The following is a 16,457-nucleotide window of genomic DNA, read 5'->3' on the forward strand; positions in this document are numbered from 1 at the left end:
ATTCGTTTTCTGTAAATATCAGAGGTTTACGTCCTCACTAGAAATCTGATGTCGTTCACTAGTGATGAAATGGAATGGCAATGATGGCCTGGCTTTCCCTCAATTACACGAGACAAAATGAACACCGGAAAATGAGAAGACGCGTTTTGATTGGTTTCATCTATATTCATAACGCTAACCATTCCAAGAGAACCTCCGTAGCTCAGTCGGTATAGACAAATTCCTTAGGTAGGAAAGACATGGGTTCGATTCCCGTTAGTGACGTTGAGGAATTACAGCCATGAATATTTAGAATAAGTGGAAGTTCTCACCACTGTCGTTACGCCAAGTATAATGTGACTCGTAGTTAACTGCGAGTCACATCATGGTAGTCAACCTCCTAGATAGAAGACGACACATGAATGGGAACCATTTCAAGAAGCTTTATGGAGAATTAAAAAATTAAATGAATCCAAACGGAGTATGCATATGATTTACTCATAATGGAAGGAAATTACAAAGTACTGGCAAAATTTAAATCTTTACGTTTGAGGAATCTCTTAACAGCGAAGATAACAAACGAAAAAAATGCATGCAGTTAAAAAAACCTATTCATTTCACACAAACCACTTTCATCAGATACATATATGTTCAACTTCTTATTATCTTCGCAGTGCTGTCCGTCCTCTTTAGCATATGATCACAAAACATAAGATAATGATTGTGTTCGAGTTGAAACATTGAAAAACAAAACTAGTTTTCCAATTCTTCCAGAATTGGAACTAGTTTTTTCATCCGAAAGATCCACCTTTTGAATTGTGACACGACGAATCTTTTACGAGGATATTTCAAATAAAAGTGAGGCTAACACGCAGGTGATAATTTTTGAAGTTCTTTATTAATCATAAAATAGTTTCATTTAATGAATCCCAACATGGAGAATACTCCTTATTTTCATATTTTCTTAACCTTTCTGGAGTAAATTTTTCACCCACTAAAGGAAGCAAAACCTTTTGTATCCAGTCTTCAAAAATCTTGCGGCGAACGAAGGGATATAAAAGAACCAAGTGAGAGATTAACGACAGATTGCGTTTTATGCAAATAAATATTAAGCAGATATTTTGGAAAAACATCCAGTCCCTGAGTGGTGATTACGGCACCGTCTGAAAGAAAACCCCTGGTATAAATTCCATAGGGCGTTTCGTCACATTATACCGAGCCGACTTTCTCGTGCACGTGGTCATGAATAATGATGATGACGAGCAGTTTGTGCGCACCCGTTTATCTCGGCGAGGTAGCTTCCAGTGAGGTCTTAAGGATGGCGAGGTGCACTGCTCTACATGCGGAGGTAATCTACCGTGTTTCTTGTGATACGGGGATGTTTACGTTGCCAGCAATAATGCAGATGTAGGAAATACGCGAAGAAATAATGCGAGATAGGATATCAGAAGGCTCCCTACATTCTAGTAGATAGAAATAGCTCGAGGCATGATCTTTCTCTCTCTCCCATGCAGACATATCTAAATAATCATAACGTCATAGAGTACAATCCCTCTGAGCTTAATCGGTGTTGTCATTTTAGTGAACGACATCAGACATGAAAATTCATTTCTATCAACTGGGGTACATAGTCGGTGTCTGCAAAAATGTTTATTGCAACAACGGAATCCAAAAATTGCACTTTGTTTTTAAATTCCCGATAATAATCATAACACAAATTTGATTTTAAAGAAATCCCATTTATTGTATGTATTATGTCGATTTGCTCTTTTTTTCAAGAACATTTTTCTTTAAAAATCCCATTTCTAACATTACACATTCTCTTTACTGTACGTAGTGTGCATGCTTAAATAAAATTTCATAAATAAATTGAGGGCAATGGAAGCTGAAATTAACTTTGGCTATCGTTTTATCTCTTTCACACACATGAAAGATTTATTTGTAAACCTATAATATATTCGTAGTGTAAGTTGACTAAGGATTTTATTTTCTTATTGAGTTTATTTTTCGTATATTTTATATAGTCCCGGAAACCCTACTCTCGAGACCAAACATTGAACTTATTGAAGCCACTTCACGCCTCCTATAAGCGGGGGAGTGGTCTCACACCGGGTGATGAAATTCATTCCCCTTCCCCTAAAGACAATCACAAACATCCATACCCATAGCGAGATTCGAAACCGTAGCCTCTTGGTCCGAGAGTGGATCCCCTAACCACTCAGCCCACCAGTCTAGCAGATAACAGGCTCACGATTCAGTTGTGATCTCGTAAATTACCGTCATGTATATTTTCTCTAAAAAAAAGTACCATCCAACCAATAAATGCAATGAAGTTTGCTCTAACGGACCCGACTTTTCCCCTTCATCGTGAAATAAGTTAGTTTACTAATGTTCAATAAAGATCTCGATGCCAGAATAACCCTTTATATTTCCACAAATCTGTCTTCACATTCGTACAAACACAAGAAAAAGACGTGTAGACAGAACGAGTTAAAAATGCAGCCCATGTGTGCCTGAAGATGTAATTCTATGGGCTTTCTTTCTTATTAAATTGGCTTCCTCCATGGCAGCTTGCTGGGATTCTTCCGTTTGTGTATACATTATTTACTTGTCTAACGTTGCAAGGTTCGCTAGCAATTTCCCTAATGGCAGCCTCATTCCACAAGCGCACTTCCATACGGTTAAGTCTTAGCATCCGCGCGCTGTTTATTAGAGAAAGGTTATCAAAGAACGCTATTAGGTAGTCGATGTCTCTTGGGAAACCATATAAAACATACTTTGCCGGTACACAAAGGAGCTATAAAAGACCACATACTATAAGTAACGATACAAAAAGAAATCGCATGCAAAGGTCGCTACCAAGTATGCTTATTGTTAAATGCGATCGATCATTGTGGAATTAAATAGACTCCTGTATAATCCGCTTCATTTGTGCAGTAAGCCTACCTCTGTTATAGATTATAGTTACTGCAAAATGATTATTGTTAACTGCTTGCCAGCGAATATTCCTCTCTGAGCTTTTATACAAAATTAGCAACAGTTAATTGGGCTGAGTATCGAGTGTTTTGTTTCAAAGTAATTTTTAAATTAGCAGTTTTAAATTTAAACTATATACTGTATATAGTATATTTATTAATGCAGAGGTCATCTTAATACCTTTTGTGAACCCTCCTTTTTTATAGACGAACTAGCAAACAAAAATTACATTAGGTGTGATCCATAAGTGACATTCTGATATTTAAATATTCAAGAGAATTTTGTCAGCGTAATCTTTGCGTCAATTATAACTAATGCTTGTGTTTATAACGCGTAACCGACAAATGCAAGCGATGTTGTTGCCACGGAAACGCGAAGCATCGAGTACTATCCGTCTTAGTAAACAACTATTTTATTGTACAGACAAGCTGAGGGAGTAACAAGACTGGCCTGTCTACTAGGTTATCTACAAATAATTGATGGCCTATTCAATAGGCAGTGATTATCACTGACTTGAACAATCAACGGATCAAAGAACCTCCATAGCTCAGTCGGTATAGACAAAGCTCTTTGGTCGGAAAGGCCTAGGTTCGATTCCTGTCCGTGACGTGAGGAATCTTTATCTGGTCTCTTTCGACGAAAGGTGAATTAGCCGGTAGGGGATTTTTTCACCCCCAGAACAGGCAAACCGGTCCCGTGAACACACACGGATTACAGTCAGGAATTCCTAAGGCGGTCCCTTCCAGCCATAGGCCTGATTCTTCAGCTATGCTGGTCCCTGGATAAAAATAAGGGCATTCAGATGGCGTCGTACCTACCCTTAAAAGGGGCTCACCGTCGATGCATCGCCATACGAAATAAATGAAAAAATGGATGAATATTCATGACAAAAAAAAGTGTCTGATTTATAAACCCCAACCATTGAGTAGTTTAAGCATTCTTCAAATGTGCTTATGGTGAGTTATTGTGTGTGTGTGTGTGTGTGTGTGTGTGTGTGTGTGTGTGTGTGTGGAGGAAGAAAGCAAATATTTATGTATATTGTGTTTCTTCTCCCTTTTCTTCAATAATGTTTTTGTATTTATTATACATAAAAGGATAAATTATCTTTGTGTTAAATTCCAATGTCTGATTTACAGTGTTCGTTGGAGAAATTAATTTGAACAAATCGGACTTAATTAGGTAAAGATCTAAAGTAAAAAGAAGCCCATTAAATTATTCCGACCATTTTGTAGAAACCAAGTATTGGATGACAAGTAGATACTCTGTTTTCTACTGAACAGCTGTTGCGTTTATGATCTCGGAAAGCAAACAACCCTCCACTCGTGTTTTTACTCGTAGGCAAGTTAAAAATATCGCCAAGGATTTTTTCGTTGGTCGATGTTTCTCGAAACTTTCCTTTTTTCGATTCAAGGAAGAATAACAGTATACTTTGACTTTATTTTAATTTCAATATTAGTTTAAATATTTAAACACACCATGTGCGAGGAATATTTATAGTGCGATGAGAACTTATTTTTACCCAGAAGGTGTTAGATACTATTTGTTGGTTTAATTGCATAAACATTCGTTCTCTCAGCACTAACTTTTAAATCTGAAAAGCTTTTCTTACGATACACATCTTAATCGAAATGATTTTTCTTTTTATAGCGCTGGTGATCACAGCTTCATACACTAACGACAATCTCCTCCTTCACTTTACCGAAGTTTGCTTCTGCGGAAACTACTTTTCTTGTTAGCAAAGTTGAAGGCACCCTACGATGGCGAAGAACGAAAAACGTGAATTTAGTCATTAATCTAATGGCATCATTCCTCCATCCCCTTGACCTGGTGTGGTTGAAGATCCAAAATTACCCATCGCAGACTCTCTTAATCACCTTAACAGCTCATTGCCGACGCCGCCAGCTCAGCAACTTTCCTCCTGCATCTGCAGCGAAGAAGGCGACTGCAACTTTGTCACCCCGCTAACATTCGATCTAGTCGAGAGAAAGTCTTCCATGCATCATCCAATAGGAAGTTATTCAGGTAAGCCGGAAGTGCTCGAGTTTTTATTATTTTCCCTCCAGAGTTCCGTTTTTGACGAAAGATAAAGGAACGAAGAAGAAAAACTCTCCTTGCTCGTCTCTTTAATAATCAATTTAAAAAGTAATGAATTCAATAGATTGATACGAGCTCTTTTATGGAATAAAAGCACATCTTGCATTTAAAGACACCGGACTGGATTTTAGCAAGAAATTGCTGAGTAAACGTCTTTCGTCCATTAGAAACATCTTCTTTCTTTTGTGTTAGGCCATTTTCTTATATGATTTAAGATATTTATCATCTTCCATTACTGGAAAGATAAAATACGTCATCACTGCTTTCATAAAACCACCATTACTTAGCCTCACAGTTGCACTGCGCTAAAGTTGGTGTGCGTGCTTACATGTGGAGCGCACACGCACCGTGCAGAAAATTTCTAGTGTTTAAACCGAACTCTACCCTTATATTTGTTTATTTCTTCAAGAGTTTCTTTCTTCATAACTTTAGCGTACTCACTAAATATTCCATGAGGTTTTCACAATATAGAAATGAAGAAAGTAGGGAAGTGTGTATGTGTGTGTAACTTCATCCGATGGCATTAAATGTGAATAAATCGAACTTTAGATAATCAATTTGCAATAAAATTATTATCAATAAATAAAGCACATGAGTGTTTCATAGAGAATTGAGAAAATCCTAAAAAATTCTTATTCTGAAGTAAAAAAAAAATCCAGTGCCAGTGTATCATTAGGAAGGATAATTTCTACTCTGATCAAAACAAATACTTAACACTTGTATCACACCAGCGTGTGTGTGTGGGTGAAGAGAAGGAAGTTACTTCTCCACCCACTCGTCAATCCTGATTGTTTACACGAATTTTCAAGATTTTTCGCTTTCTTGTTTTCCTACCTAGTTTACTTCTATTCACATAAGCAGGCTGGTGCCACTTTTGAAATGATCTCCGGATCACGACAACCGTACCTTTTGTTCCCTAATTGATTTTAATCGGAATCCGGCTGGACTCTCTCTCTCTCACACACACACGAAATGAGTGGCAGAACAATGTTAATATTTAGCCGTTTTTTTCGAAATTTTTGAATTATATAACTGTTGCTCTTTGACTCGAAAACTTCGTTTTTAAGAACATGCCTTTGCTTCTTTGACCTGATATGGTTTTTGGATATAACCCCATCCCCTAATTTACAAATGCTACGTTTTTAAAACTTCCCTACCTTCGTGACTTGAACACTTATAGGGCATTGTCACACAGACTTATCCCAAATCTTATAGAATCATTTGTAACTTAAAAGTAACTGATTTTCTGCTCATATTTAATAATATACACACAAAACAAAACGTCGTTAAATACGCAGAAATATCAGGTCATCCCAAAAGTAATGTCCGTTTTAGCATACGTTTTGAAAGGATAATAATCAAGTACAGTATATATGTATATATATATGTTTTTCCATTTGGATCAATAACGCTCTTCCAACATTGTGAAAGCTTCATAATGCCATTTTTATAGAATTCAGGAGGTTTGGAGGCAAAGAAGCCGCACAGGCTCAATTTCAGTGCATCATATTGCTTTTCATTAATGAACTGTTGCAAATTTCAAAATACGTGGTAATCCGAAGGTGCAAGATTAGGAGAATATGGATGAGTTGGAAGCTTTTCCCAGCCGAGTTCCTCTATCTTAGTACAAGTGATTCCTGCACTATGAGAGCGTGCGTTAACAACACCCTTTCGATTGACCAGAGAACACCTCTTTCTTTCAGTTTTTCATTCAATCGATCGAGTTGTTCACAGCATACTTCAACTATGATTTGGATTTGTGGCAAGAGTTCAAAGAGTATAACATGATACAGTGCACTTTGCAACAAACCACTTATAACAAAATCTGATGAAATCGAGAAAATGTTACGAAATGAATACAACTGCGAATATTTTTGTTTTGTGGCGTTAATATAAATGTTTTTGCCAAATAAGGCAATGTAACTTATGGGTCTACAATTCGTGCGGTATGATCTCGCTTGTCTTTTAAAACGATCCTCAGATTGCAGTGTTAAGTCCCAGATCACCTCAGTCCGTCCAACGGATGGTTCTTTGATTGGGCAATAGAACCAGCTGTGCTATCACCACAACCTCGCATTTCAGTATGTTTTTTAATTAAATCTCGACAAGAACTGGTCAAACTTTCGAACGTCCCGAAGTTTATACATAAATTTGGCTTTGAAATAATGTTCGATCTTTTTTTTTTACATTCTTTTATAGTTCGGATTCAGGCCAACTTTATCGAGAGCATCCAAAGATAGAGCTTCAAGTTGGGATTACAAAGCCAGATTATAATAACGCAGTCAGCCTCGGGACTGCTCTTGTACCCCACAGATCTGATTGCCTTATGAAATTTGCCACATAAACCTGAATTTTGTCCCAAGAGATCAAATTTCATCTCACAAATACATTCTCAAATCCTTTTGTTTAGGGCGGGTGCCACAAGGCTATCCTATTTAAAGGAAACAAAGAAAAAACCTTCCTATCGTACGGAAATTGTGGAGTCGCATTCTTAGTCTTCCTCGATCCTTGTAAGATATTGCGTTAAGGTGTGCAAGCCAAGCTTCTACTTCTCGGAACGTGCAGTCTTTTTGAAGCCTTTCTCCATCTTTATTGACGATCTCGCACAAGTATATTAAATCAAACCTATCGGATGCCGTCTCCTTGGAAACGGCATCAATGCAACAAGCGTGTGATGACTAGTAAACCTCGGACGGGGTGGCGCCGCCAAGACAAGCGAACATGCTGACTTTACTGCTTCGTGATGTTTAAGTATTGTGCGCTATCTGTCCATCAGTATTCCCTTGTTTGTCAAAGTGCGCAGCCACAGCGTCGTGACTCGAGCGAAAGTCAGGATAGCAATTAATTGCTGTAATGCCACTCAGATCACTTTATAAAAGGGAACGTTTCGATTCGCAGCTGCCATTTTTCTTCAGGGAAGGCAATGAGAAATCTTATGTCGTTTAGTCTTGTGGTGCAGAATTCATATCAATGTTCAACCAGTTTCACCTTTGACACTTAGGGCTTATTTCAGTTATAAAAGTGACTCCACAAGTCTCCAATGAACGTATCTATTTTCACTTTTTTTTAGAACTTAATATGAAAGGAGATTTTGCACCTCTCCCATATTTGATGTTGCTCGAGGACTAAGGACGTCCTATGTAGAAAAAAGTCCATTAGTTCCAAGCATCTTAGTTGCTGGCTTACAGCAATGGAATGTTAAAATCCGATTTATATTCAGCTTCCGGAACCACAAGAACAAATATACACCACCCTCTTTCTTCATTTAATGCCCCCCCCCCCCCCAATGTTTACAGCTGAACTCTGCTTTCCAGTATAGTTCAGCTGAAACGATGTATAATTCTCTTGTTTAACTCGGTTCAAAAGCTTTCAGACATATTAAACATGTAGGAACCAGCAGCGCAGAGAACTTGTGTTTATCATGCCGAGCAGAAATCCAGCGAATTTGTCTTCGCAATTGTGCACTGTCTGGAAGACGAGTTAGGTCGCTACTTCGGTTATGAAAGTAGCTATCTAAGCAGCTTGTGTTATGTCATAACATCTTATGTTTTCTCAGTGGCAGATGTATTCCAAGACTTAGTTTCCGAGAAAATAATAGCCGTCGGTTTCGCAGTTAATATAATTTTAATTCTCTTTGAAATACTACAGACAACCGACTGATTTACTCTACCAACATCTTAAGTGCTTATTCTAGTTTGTACTGTAAGGTGCGCTTAAGATTCTCCCCTTTTTTACAACCAAATATTGTCTTCATTACCGATTTATTGTCAGTGATGGAGACAATTCGAAAAATAACTTTCAAGTGACATAATTAGCTCCCTTTAGTTATTAAAGAGCTCAAATTCAATAATTAATTCCTCTCCGCTTAGTTTCAGAGTTTTAATTTATTCATGAAATTCCGATGTATCGAATTCGAAATGTCAGAACTCTGTTTAACAGCAAAAGCAGAACTCAAACCATTTTCTTAACTTTTCCGTTAGCTCCGCCATGCTGTGTAAATATTTAATTTCCAAGTTAAGTCCTTTTTATTGTCACGTGCAACGACCTCTAGATGTGCTTCATACACACACAAATGAGCTTCTGTCACCGCTAACGATTTTATCCGGAACACCAGACTGTAATTTGTGAGGAGATTAAGATACTTAAAACATCGCATTTTCATGGCGTTGGAGGTTATTGTTCAAACTCGTTAATGTCGTAGGAAATTCACTCCTTTTTTTTTTCTTTTCTTCCCCGCAATTGTCATTTAAAAATTGTTGTTATCACGAAGATATTTTAAACTTACCTGCGTGAACAGTGAGGGGGATTGTACTGTACAAGAACGAATTTTTAATTGGTAAAGAGCGTTTTAAGTTACTGGAAGAACTGAATTAAAAGCAATTGCCAGAATTCATCAGAAATGAACTATGATTTGGGAGACGCTCCTTGCGAGATTATTATCAACAAGTGGAATTCCAAGAAATGTTTATATTTCAAAGTGAACTACCGTTTATCATTTGGACTAGAACTTCAGTGCGCGTAGAAATATCGCCGATCTTATTTCTTATTTTTGCCATAGGACTCTGCATGTCTAATTCCCCGGTTCTCCTAGCAATTATGACACACATTGGATATGAAGGAATTTTGATTGCGAAATTTTCGTCTGTGTAATCAATGGCATTTTCGGTACAACTCATGGCACAAAAGATAATATACAATTAAGAGAGAGATTTTAAAAACCGGCACAAAGCTTTAGGAAGGTAACTAAGTCGATGAAAGTGACTTATCGTGCTAAAAAGACAATGTTCGTACACTTTATTTTCCAAGTGTCTACTAGATCCCTTGCTTTTGCGAGTGGTCATATTTTGAATAATCTGGAAGGCTTGCCTTTGTCTGTCGTGAGGAACATAAATCTTATATCAAGAATCTTGCCTTGCTGAACATTCCATCATTTCTAAACAGTCGTGGAACAAAAGGGCTGATTCCTTAAGGAACACGTTATTACACTATTCAATCTTAAGTAGATCTGATGTCTTACGTTTTATCTCCCTTGTGGCAGACAGTACTTTATTAGCCTGCTAATCCTTCCTTTCCCCTTTTGTAATGAGGAATTTTACTTTGTTACCTTGCTAAAGCTGTTTGTTACTTTTTTCGGAATTTTGTACGTTTATGTTGTTTACAATTTTTCAATTGTGCTGAGAGTTTCCTCAAATACGTAGACAGTAATTTTTTCTTTAACGGTAAATTATCGAATCTGTAATTTCTAGAATCATGCCAACTTACGTTCTTCCCATTCTAAGTCGGCATTCACAAACATCCACAGCCTCGGTAGAATTCGAACCCACAAGCTGTTTATTAGACAGTCAAACCACTTTTCGCGGAGAACAACTAGGCCCAGTTAAAAGTGGATATTTATAGAGCAAGACACACACACACACACACACAATTTTTACAAGTAAAGAAAGATGAGCATCAAATTCTAAGCTAAGATTTTCCCATTTCACTCTTTTGCGACATAATGTGTGGTTTTGATAGCAAAAACATACTCACTATTCGGGGTCACGAGTTGGTAGATGCATGCAGAAATTTATTGTTGCTATGGTAACACATTCAGTTAGTCAAACAAATGAAACTTTAAAATAGAACGTTGTTATTGGACACGTCCTTTAAAACATTACAAGCTTAAGTACTGCATTCAATTCTTTTAGCATCTCTGGCTCTAACGTACTGTTGCTGACTATTTAAGATTTGTGTAAGTAGTGCCATCTTCAACCGTTGGAGTTTAATCGATCGCTGTGCGTAAAAGCGGACATTTCTATTTTTATAACGAAAACCAAAATGTGTGCAAAACCTGGAATCTGAAATGAATCGTTCTCAATTCTAATTGAAAATAATCGAATTACTATTCGCTTAAAGCAGTTAAAAAAAACTCAGACTTGAACAACTCGGATTCGGCAGGCAAAGAAGTCCCACAACGACAACCTTTCTCTGAGTCTAGTTTAACCCTTAAACCCCACCCCCCCCCCCGTAGGAAATTCTGTGCATGAGCAGATATTTGTAAGGAGAAGATATGCAAAAATTTACTTGCCGATACAAATTATAATTAAGGAAATGTGCTTAAGTTGGAATATTTGTGCGGTGGCGAGCTCTAATGTACGCTGCATGATTGGCTCGCGCGTTGTCGTCTGAAACACTCGAAGTATTGAAGCAAGCGCTTGTGGTACATTGGCAAAACATTAACCTTGAAATGGGGAATTTATCTGTGTATTTCTTGAAATATACAGATAAATGATCTTTACTAATCAGTATTAAGTTAATAAAGGGAGTAATGTTAACGGATAATTTGAAACTAAGACGTTAATTTTCGTAAATTAAGATGTTACGAGATTTAAAAATGAACATGGGAAATTTCTTCTTATAACTCAAGCATTGGTTTCATCATGTTTTAGATTATATTATCTCTGTTCGGTGCTTCTTTATAAAATATTTACATTTTTTTAAAATTATTTATTTTTTTTGTTAATTTACTTTGTTTTTTTCAGTCTTGTCACGCACAGCGGACACTTCATCGTCTCTTACTTGTTGATCTCCGATCCCACTAAGCCTACTTTTAATGGGATAAAGTTTTCCCTAGAAATTACATGATTTATAATGATGGAATATCCTTTCCTGAATACGTGAAACGTTTGGGAATTTTGATTTTCCTAAAATGCAACTAAAACCTCATCTGTGCTCAATACATCAAACAGTGCTTGGTGTATTGAGCACAGATGAGGAACGAGGCATCATTACTTTCAGTGCTTTTTTTTTTACCCCGGGTTATATGGTTTTCTAAAAGGGCATTAAAAGAAGCACCCAACTCTCTTCCTTGAACAGCGGCAAATAAGGTTTTCTTTTCAGCTACAAAGAGGTAGTTTGTTAGCGCGTGCAGAGATCAACCTCTTGTCTACTTGAATGAGGTAAGCACATTTCTAGAGAACTGGTGTTTCTCAAATCCCCCAGCTGTGAAACGAATACACTCCTCAGTAAAAAAAAAAAAAAGAGAAAAAAAAAAGGAACTGACAGCATGGTCAGGAAGAGTGCGCCTTATGGAGAGACTCAAATAACATAAAGATTAATAGTTTTCAACTTCTAGGAATAAAAGAAAGCGACTTGAAGAAAAATGGTAGCCACGAAACAATTCTTCAATTCTACGCCAAAGAACGGAAGTCTTAAAAGAAAATTCGCGTTTTGGGAATAACAAAAGAAAATTCTGCACTAGTTTCAAATGAATTATCTTAAGAAAATAGAACCACTGACGGAAAAATCACTTATGGAATGCGATGTAGAAACGAGCGAAAGGCAATTTATTAAAAAGCTGATGCCAATATGTTTATCGCAAGGAAATAGGCTGCTTGACCGTGTCAGATCGTATCTCTACGAAATATTTCCATAGAACATATATTTTGAGTTCCATTTCAAATACACATTGTATGATTATATTCAAACGCGCTTCTTTTTTTTATCTTTAAAAGGCAATAATTAAATTTGTATCATTATATACAAATATCAATAACCATTAACTACTTTTTTGCCCGTTACTGTGTTTCGAAATCTTTCTTTTGGCTATCTATTCAATTCCTAATACTGACCATAGCTGAATGCTTACGTAACAATAAGGGTATTCACGCATGACTGTTTCAGCACTGGAACATCATTGTTGTGTCAACTGGAAGTTACAGATAACTCGTCTGTTGAAATGTTATTCCAAAACCAACGGCATGTGAATTAAAAAGAAGGAAAAGATAAGAAGCATCCGGGTATTCGTTCTTTTTTATCTGAACAGTTTACGATATGTTTAAAAGTACTTGGAATTTTTTTTTAACGTTTTGAATAACAAACGTAAAACTATAACGATTTTCGAAGGTAAAAATGTCAGCAGTATTTTTCTTTTTCGTACGATAGTGCGAAAAAGGAAATTTTTAGCTTAGGTATGCTCCAGTAAATCGGAATTGATTTCGCTGTCAGCTTTTCCCTCACTCATTTTTGTAGTTGGATGGATATTTATGATCTCCCACCTAAAGATCACTGCAGTGACTGCATTTTTATCAACACTCTACGGAAACATGAAAAAGCAATAAAGAAACGCATTGATTGCAAAGAGAATCAATAAAAGTGTCGCGGGAATAATTTTGCTAAACTTAGTTATTATAATCAGTAAAGCATTTACAACTATTACGCGTGGTATGAGGATAACATGCCTAAACGGAACCCAAACTGCGATGACATCAAAAAAAGCAACGGACTCAATAAAAACGTCTGAGCCACGTGGAAAGAAAAGTCTATGCAGTCTTCCGTTCAGAATAACTTTTTTTTATTGGTAAATGACAACCGAAAGTATCCAGTTTCTTTTTTTATATTCCAAAGAATAACACATTTTTTTATTGTTCCTTCCGCACAATTATTTTGTGGACTTATGGTGTAGTAGAGATCCGGCCGTCTTAACGTGCAGAACTCAGCTTGCTTGCATGTGATCAAACGGAAGACACGGCCGGCCGTAATATTTTGGACGGAATATCCACTGATACAAATTCGCCTTCATGTGCAGGTTAGAATTCACGTAAGGGTGACGCTAAATTTTTCGAAAGATTACAGCTGACTCTTGGGGTCTACGATGATTTCGACGATGCCTTTTGGCTAGAAAGATCTGGGTTCGAATCCTCTCTAGGACGCAAAGAACCCCTTATCAGGGCTCTTCCAATGAAGGTAAGTTAGCTGTCTCATTGACGCGGTGTTTCATCCCATAAAACACGTGATTAACATACCCAATCAATCACACCGTAATCATAGCGTAAGTTGCTTCTCCCGTGAATCCCAAATCAACCAACTACAGCAGAAATCTGTGCACAATCGATTCGATCCCTTTTACAGTACTCAGCTCAATCCTCGGATTGAGACGAGTTCATTATCGGACTGATAATGGGTTGAGAGAAATCCACTCCTTTCCTTATCCTCCCGTGTTGACACAGTCGGAAGCCTTTGAAAAGTCTACCAAAGTACCTTGAAATTCTACCAGGTGCACCTACAAACACGTGAATCTGTATCAACAACTTATGGATCACAAGTTACTGCTTATTCTCCGGGAGCGAAACGTGATCGACTTTCATTACCGACGTTTGAATAGCAAGAAATTCTCTGTTGGCATCCGTGATGTTCGATTTGATCTTGCGAGTTCATTCTAGGAATATTTCCGTAGTTTCCTTTCGATGTTTCCAGAGTTGTGGAAATATCTACGGACCGTTTCCGTAGAATCAGCTTTGAGAGTGTCATTCGTTTGTCCGAATCAACGGAGGACAACCGTTCAGAACGCAGTTGGTTTTCAAGAGTTGAACCGAACTTTCTGAAATAAGGGATTGGGATGCAGAAGTTTCAAACTGCACGTCCAAGTTTGAATGCTTGAAATAAGTTCTTGGACTATTCTGGCCATTCATTCCGAACAATGAAAATCATGACGAGCATTCAAAGGTTAATGTTTCCTCTGCAAAATAAATGCAGAGCGATTCAAGTACATTTTCAAACCTTAACCGGGGTTGTATTATAATAAAACATTGTGAAGTGCATTTGAAAGATTATTTTAGTTTTAGCACGCACAGGATTCAATATTTCGGATACAAAGCGTAATTCAGTTTCGGAGTTCTATGAAAATATTCTTCACTTTTCACTTAAAGCATTGATTTATTTTCCTCTTAGTAAATTGCTTTAGAAATCTCCAGAGAGTACCTTTTTAATCATTTCGTAGGCTTTGTGTGTTGCAGCTTCCTCTACATACAGATGCCCGTATGTATCTTCGTCTAATCACTCTTCCTCTTCCCAGTCTCTTTCATGGAATCGGTTTCTATAAATTTCCGTGCGCTGTTGGACCTTCGAATAATGTGCGTGCTAATTATGCGCTTTCAAATTTGTGTCAGCCCGAGAACACCATTAAACCTTTATTTTATCGATACAATGCAGTATAAGGTTGAATGATCTGGAGGGAAACAAAACAAATCAAACAAAAAAAAAGCAGTTTTCGTTATTCACCACGTCATTTGTTTATTTGAATTCAGAATTAACATCTCCCCGATCAGGCCCGACTATTTTTGCTTACTTTTCCTGCTTCTCCAGAACGATATTCAGATACATAAAAGTAATTCTCCGATTTGGATGCTGTTTCAGCATTTCACATCATCCAAATGTCGTTCTTCCAGTTGCGCTACGGAGACGCCATTGGAAGAACGACGGTATACGTTGCGCCCTTCGATTAGAAAAGGCCTAAGTTCGATTCTCGTCTTGACGAGAGGAATCTGATATGGGCTTTTTCAATCGAACGTGAGTTAGCCGATCTCATATGGAGGTAGAAGGTTTTTTTTTTCCTCCCGTAAACTCGGATTTTTTCATCCCGCATACAGACAAATCGGCCCTTCAGAACACACGCGATTTACAGACAAAAAATACTAGTTGTGATGGTGGGCGGTAGATGGCGTTTCATAGAGGGTCGGTGTAGTGGTGGAGACGGGAGATGTCACGAATGATAACACGAATGATGGTTTAATTATTCCAAGAATTTGGAGGACTCATCTTCAACCCGTATAGCATTCAAAACAAACCAAAAAAGAAGAAAATATTAATACGAGAGGACTTCAGAAATGTTTAATGTAGTTCTGTTTTTTTCACCAGAGGTCAGGCAAGGGTAAATAATTAACAAGCATTTCGATTCATCTTACTTTTGTGTATTGTCATGTAGCTCGTGTCCTGTATATATACGTATGTTTTCCTGATGATGAACTCGATACACAGGTCGAAACGTCGAGTGTTACTTTCTCAATTATAAGTAAAGTAATTATTCTAAAACGTTGTCTCCAAAAATTCTTCACCATGAAAGGGGTTTGAATTCTGTCTAGAACGTGAGTCACCCGAATTGGTTGATATCATAACGAAGGGGTAGGTTTGTCCTTAAGCAAAACGCATTCTAACTATCAATAAACATAGGAACACAATCAACTGCAAATGCATCCTATTAAATATTCACCACTTAGACAATTATCTTTGAAGATACTAATGTCCTTCAATTCTGAGAGCAGTACGTAAACATCAGACGCAGTATGTTTTTCCTTCAGAAACGTGAACAATGAAATATACCATCACAAAAGCACACAAAAAAAGTACACGAACTCTAGACCTATTTATCCCGATCTTTAATAGCTTGCCTCCTCTTAATAAGAAATGAAGCCAGCAAATTAGCATAGGAACCTGATCAGAGAATGTTGCTAGGTTTTAGAAATTAACTAACACAGTAGCAGCTAATTAATCGACGTGCTGTCTGTTTGAGTATCTTTTTCATCCGCGTTTCATCCGTGCGACTGATGTTAGTCGCACAGTAATTTTCTTCAATATTACGCTTTATGTAATGC

The 16,457-nt window shown here is 37.3% G+C and overlaps 1 protein-coding gene across 2 annotated transcripts in view; it reads left to right on the forward strand.

Annotated features, from left to right (window-relative positions):
- Positions 1–4,728: 4,728 nt before the first annotated feature.
- LOC150107326 (KH domain-containing, RNA-binding, signal transduction-associated protein 2-like) overlaps positions 4,729–16,457 on the forward strand; it is a 163,282-nt gene continuing 151,553 nt past the window's right edge. For both annotated transcript variants that reach the window (XM_090391190.1, XM_090391191.1), the window contains exon 1: positions 4,729–4,977. In XM_090391190.1, coding sequence (XP_090247316.1) covers positions 4,950–4,977 — 28 coding nt within the window. In that variant the 5' untranslated portion in view covers positions 4,729–4,949. The remainder of the gene's footprint in view (positions 4,978–16,457) is intronic.

The sequence above is a fragment of the Typopeltis vanoorti genome, chromosome 4 (genome assembly GCF_054136105.1).
Source record: "Typopeltis vanoorti isolate ZY-2024b chromosome 4, IOZ_Tvanoo_1.0, whole genome shotgun sequence".
NCBI classification, from domain to species: Eukaryota; Metazoa; Arthropoda; class Arachnida; order Uropygi; family Thelyphonidae; genus Typopeltis; species Typopeltis vanoorti.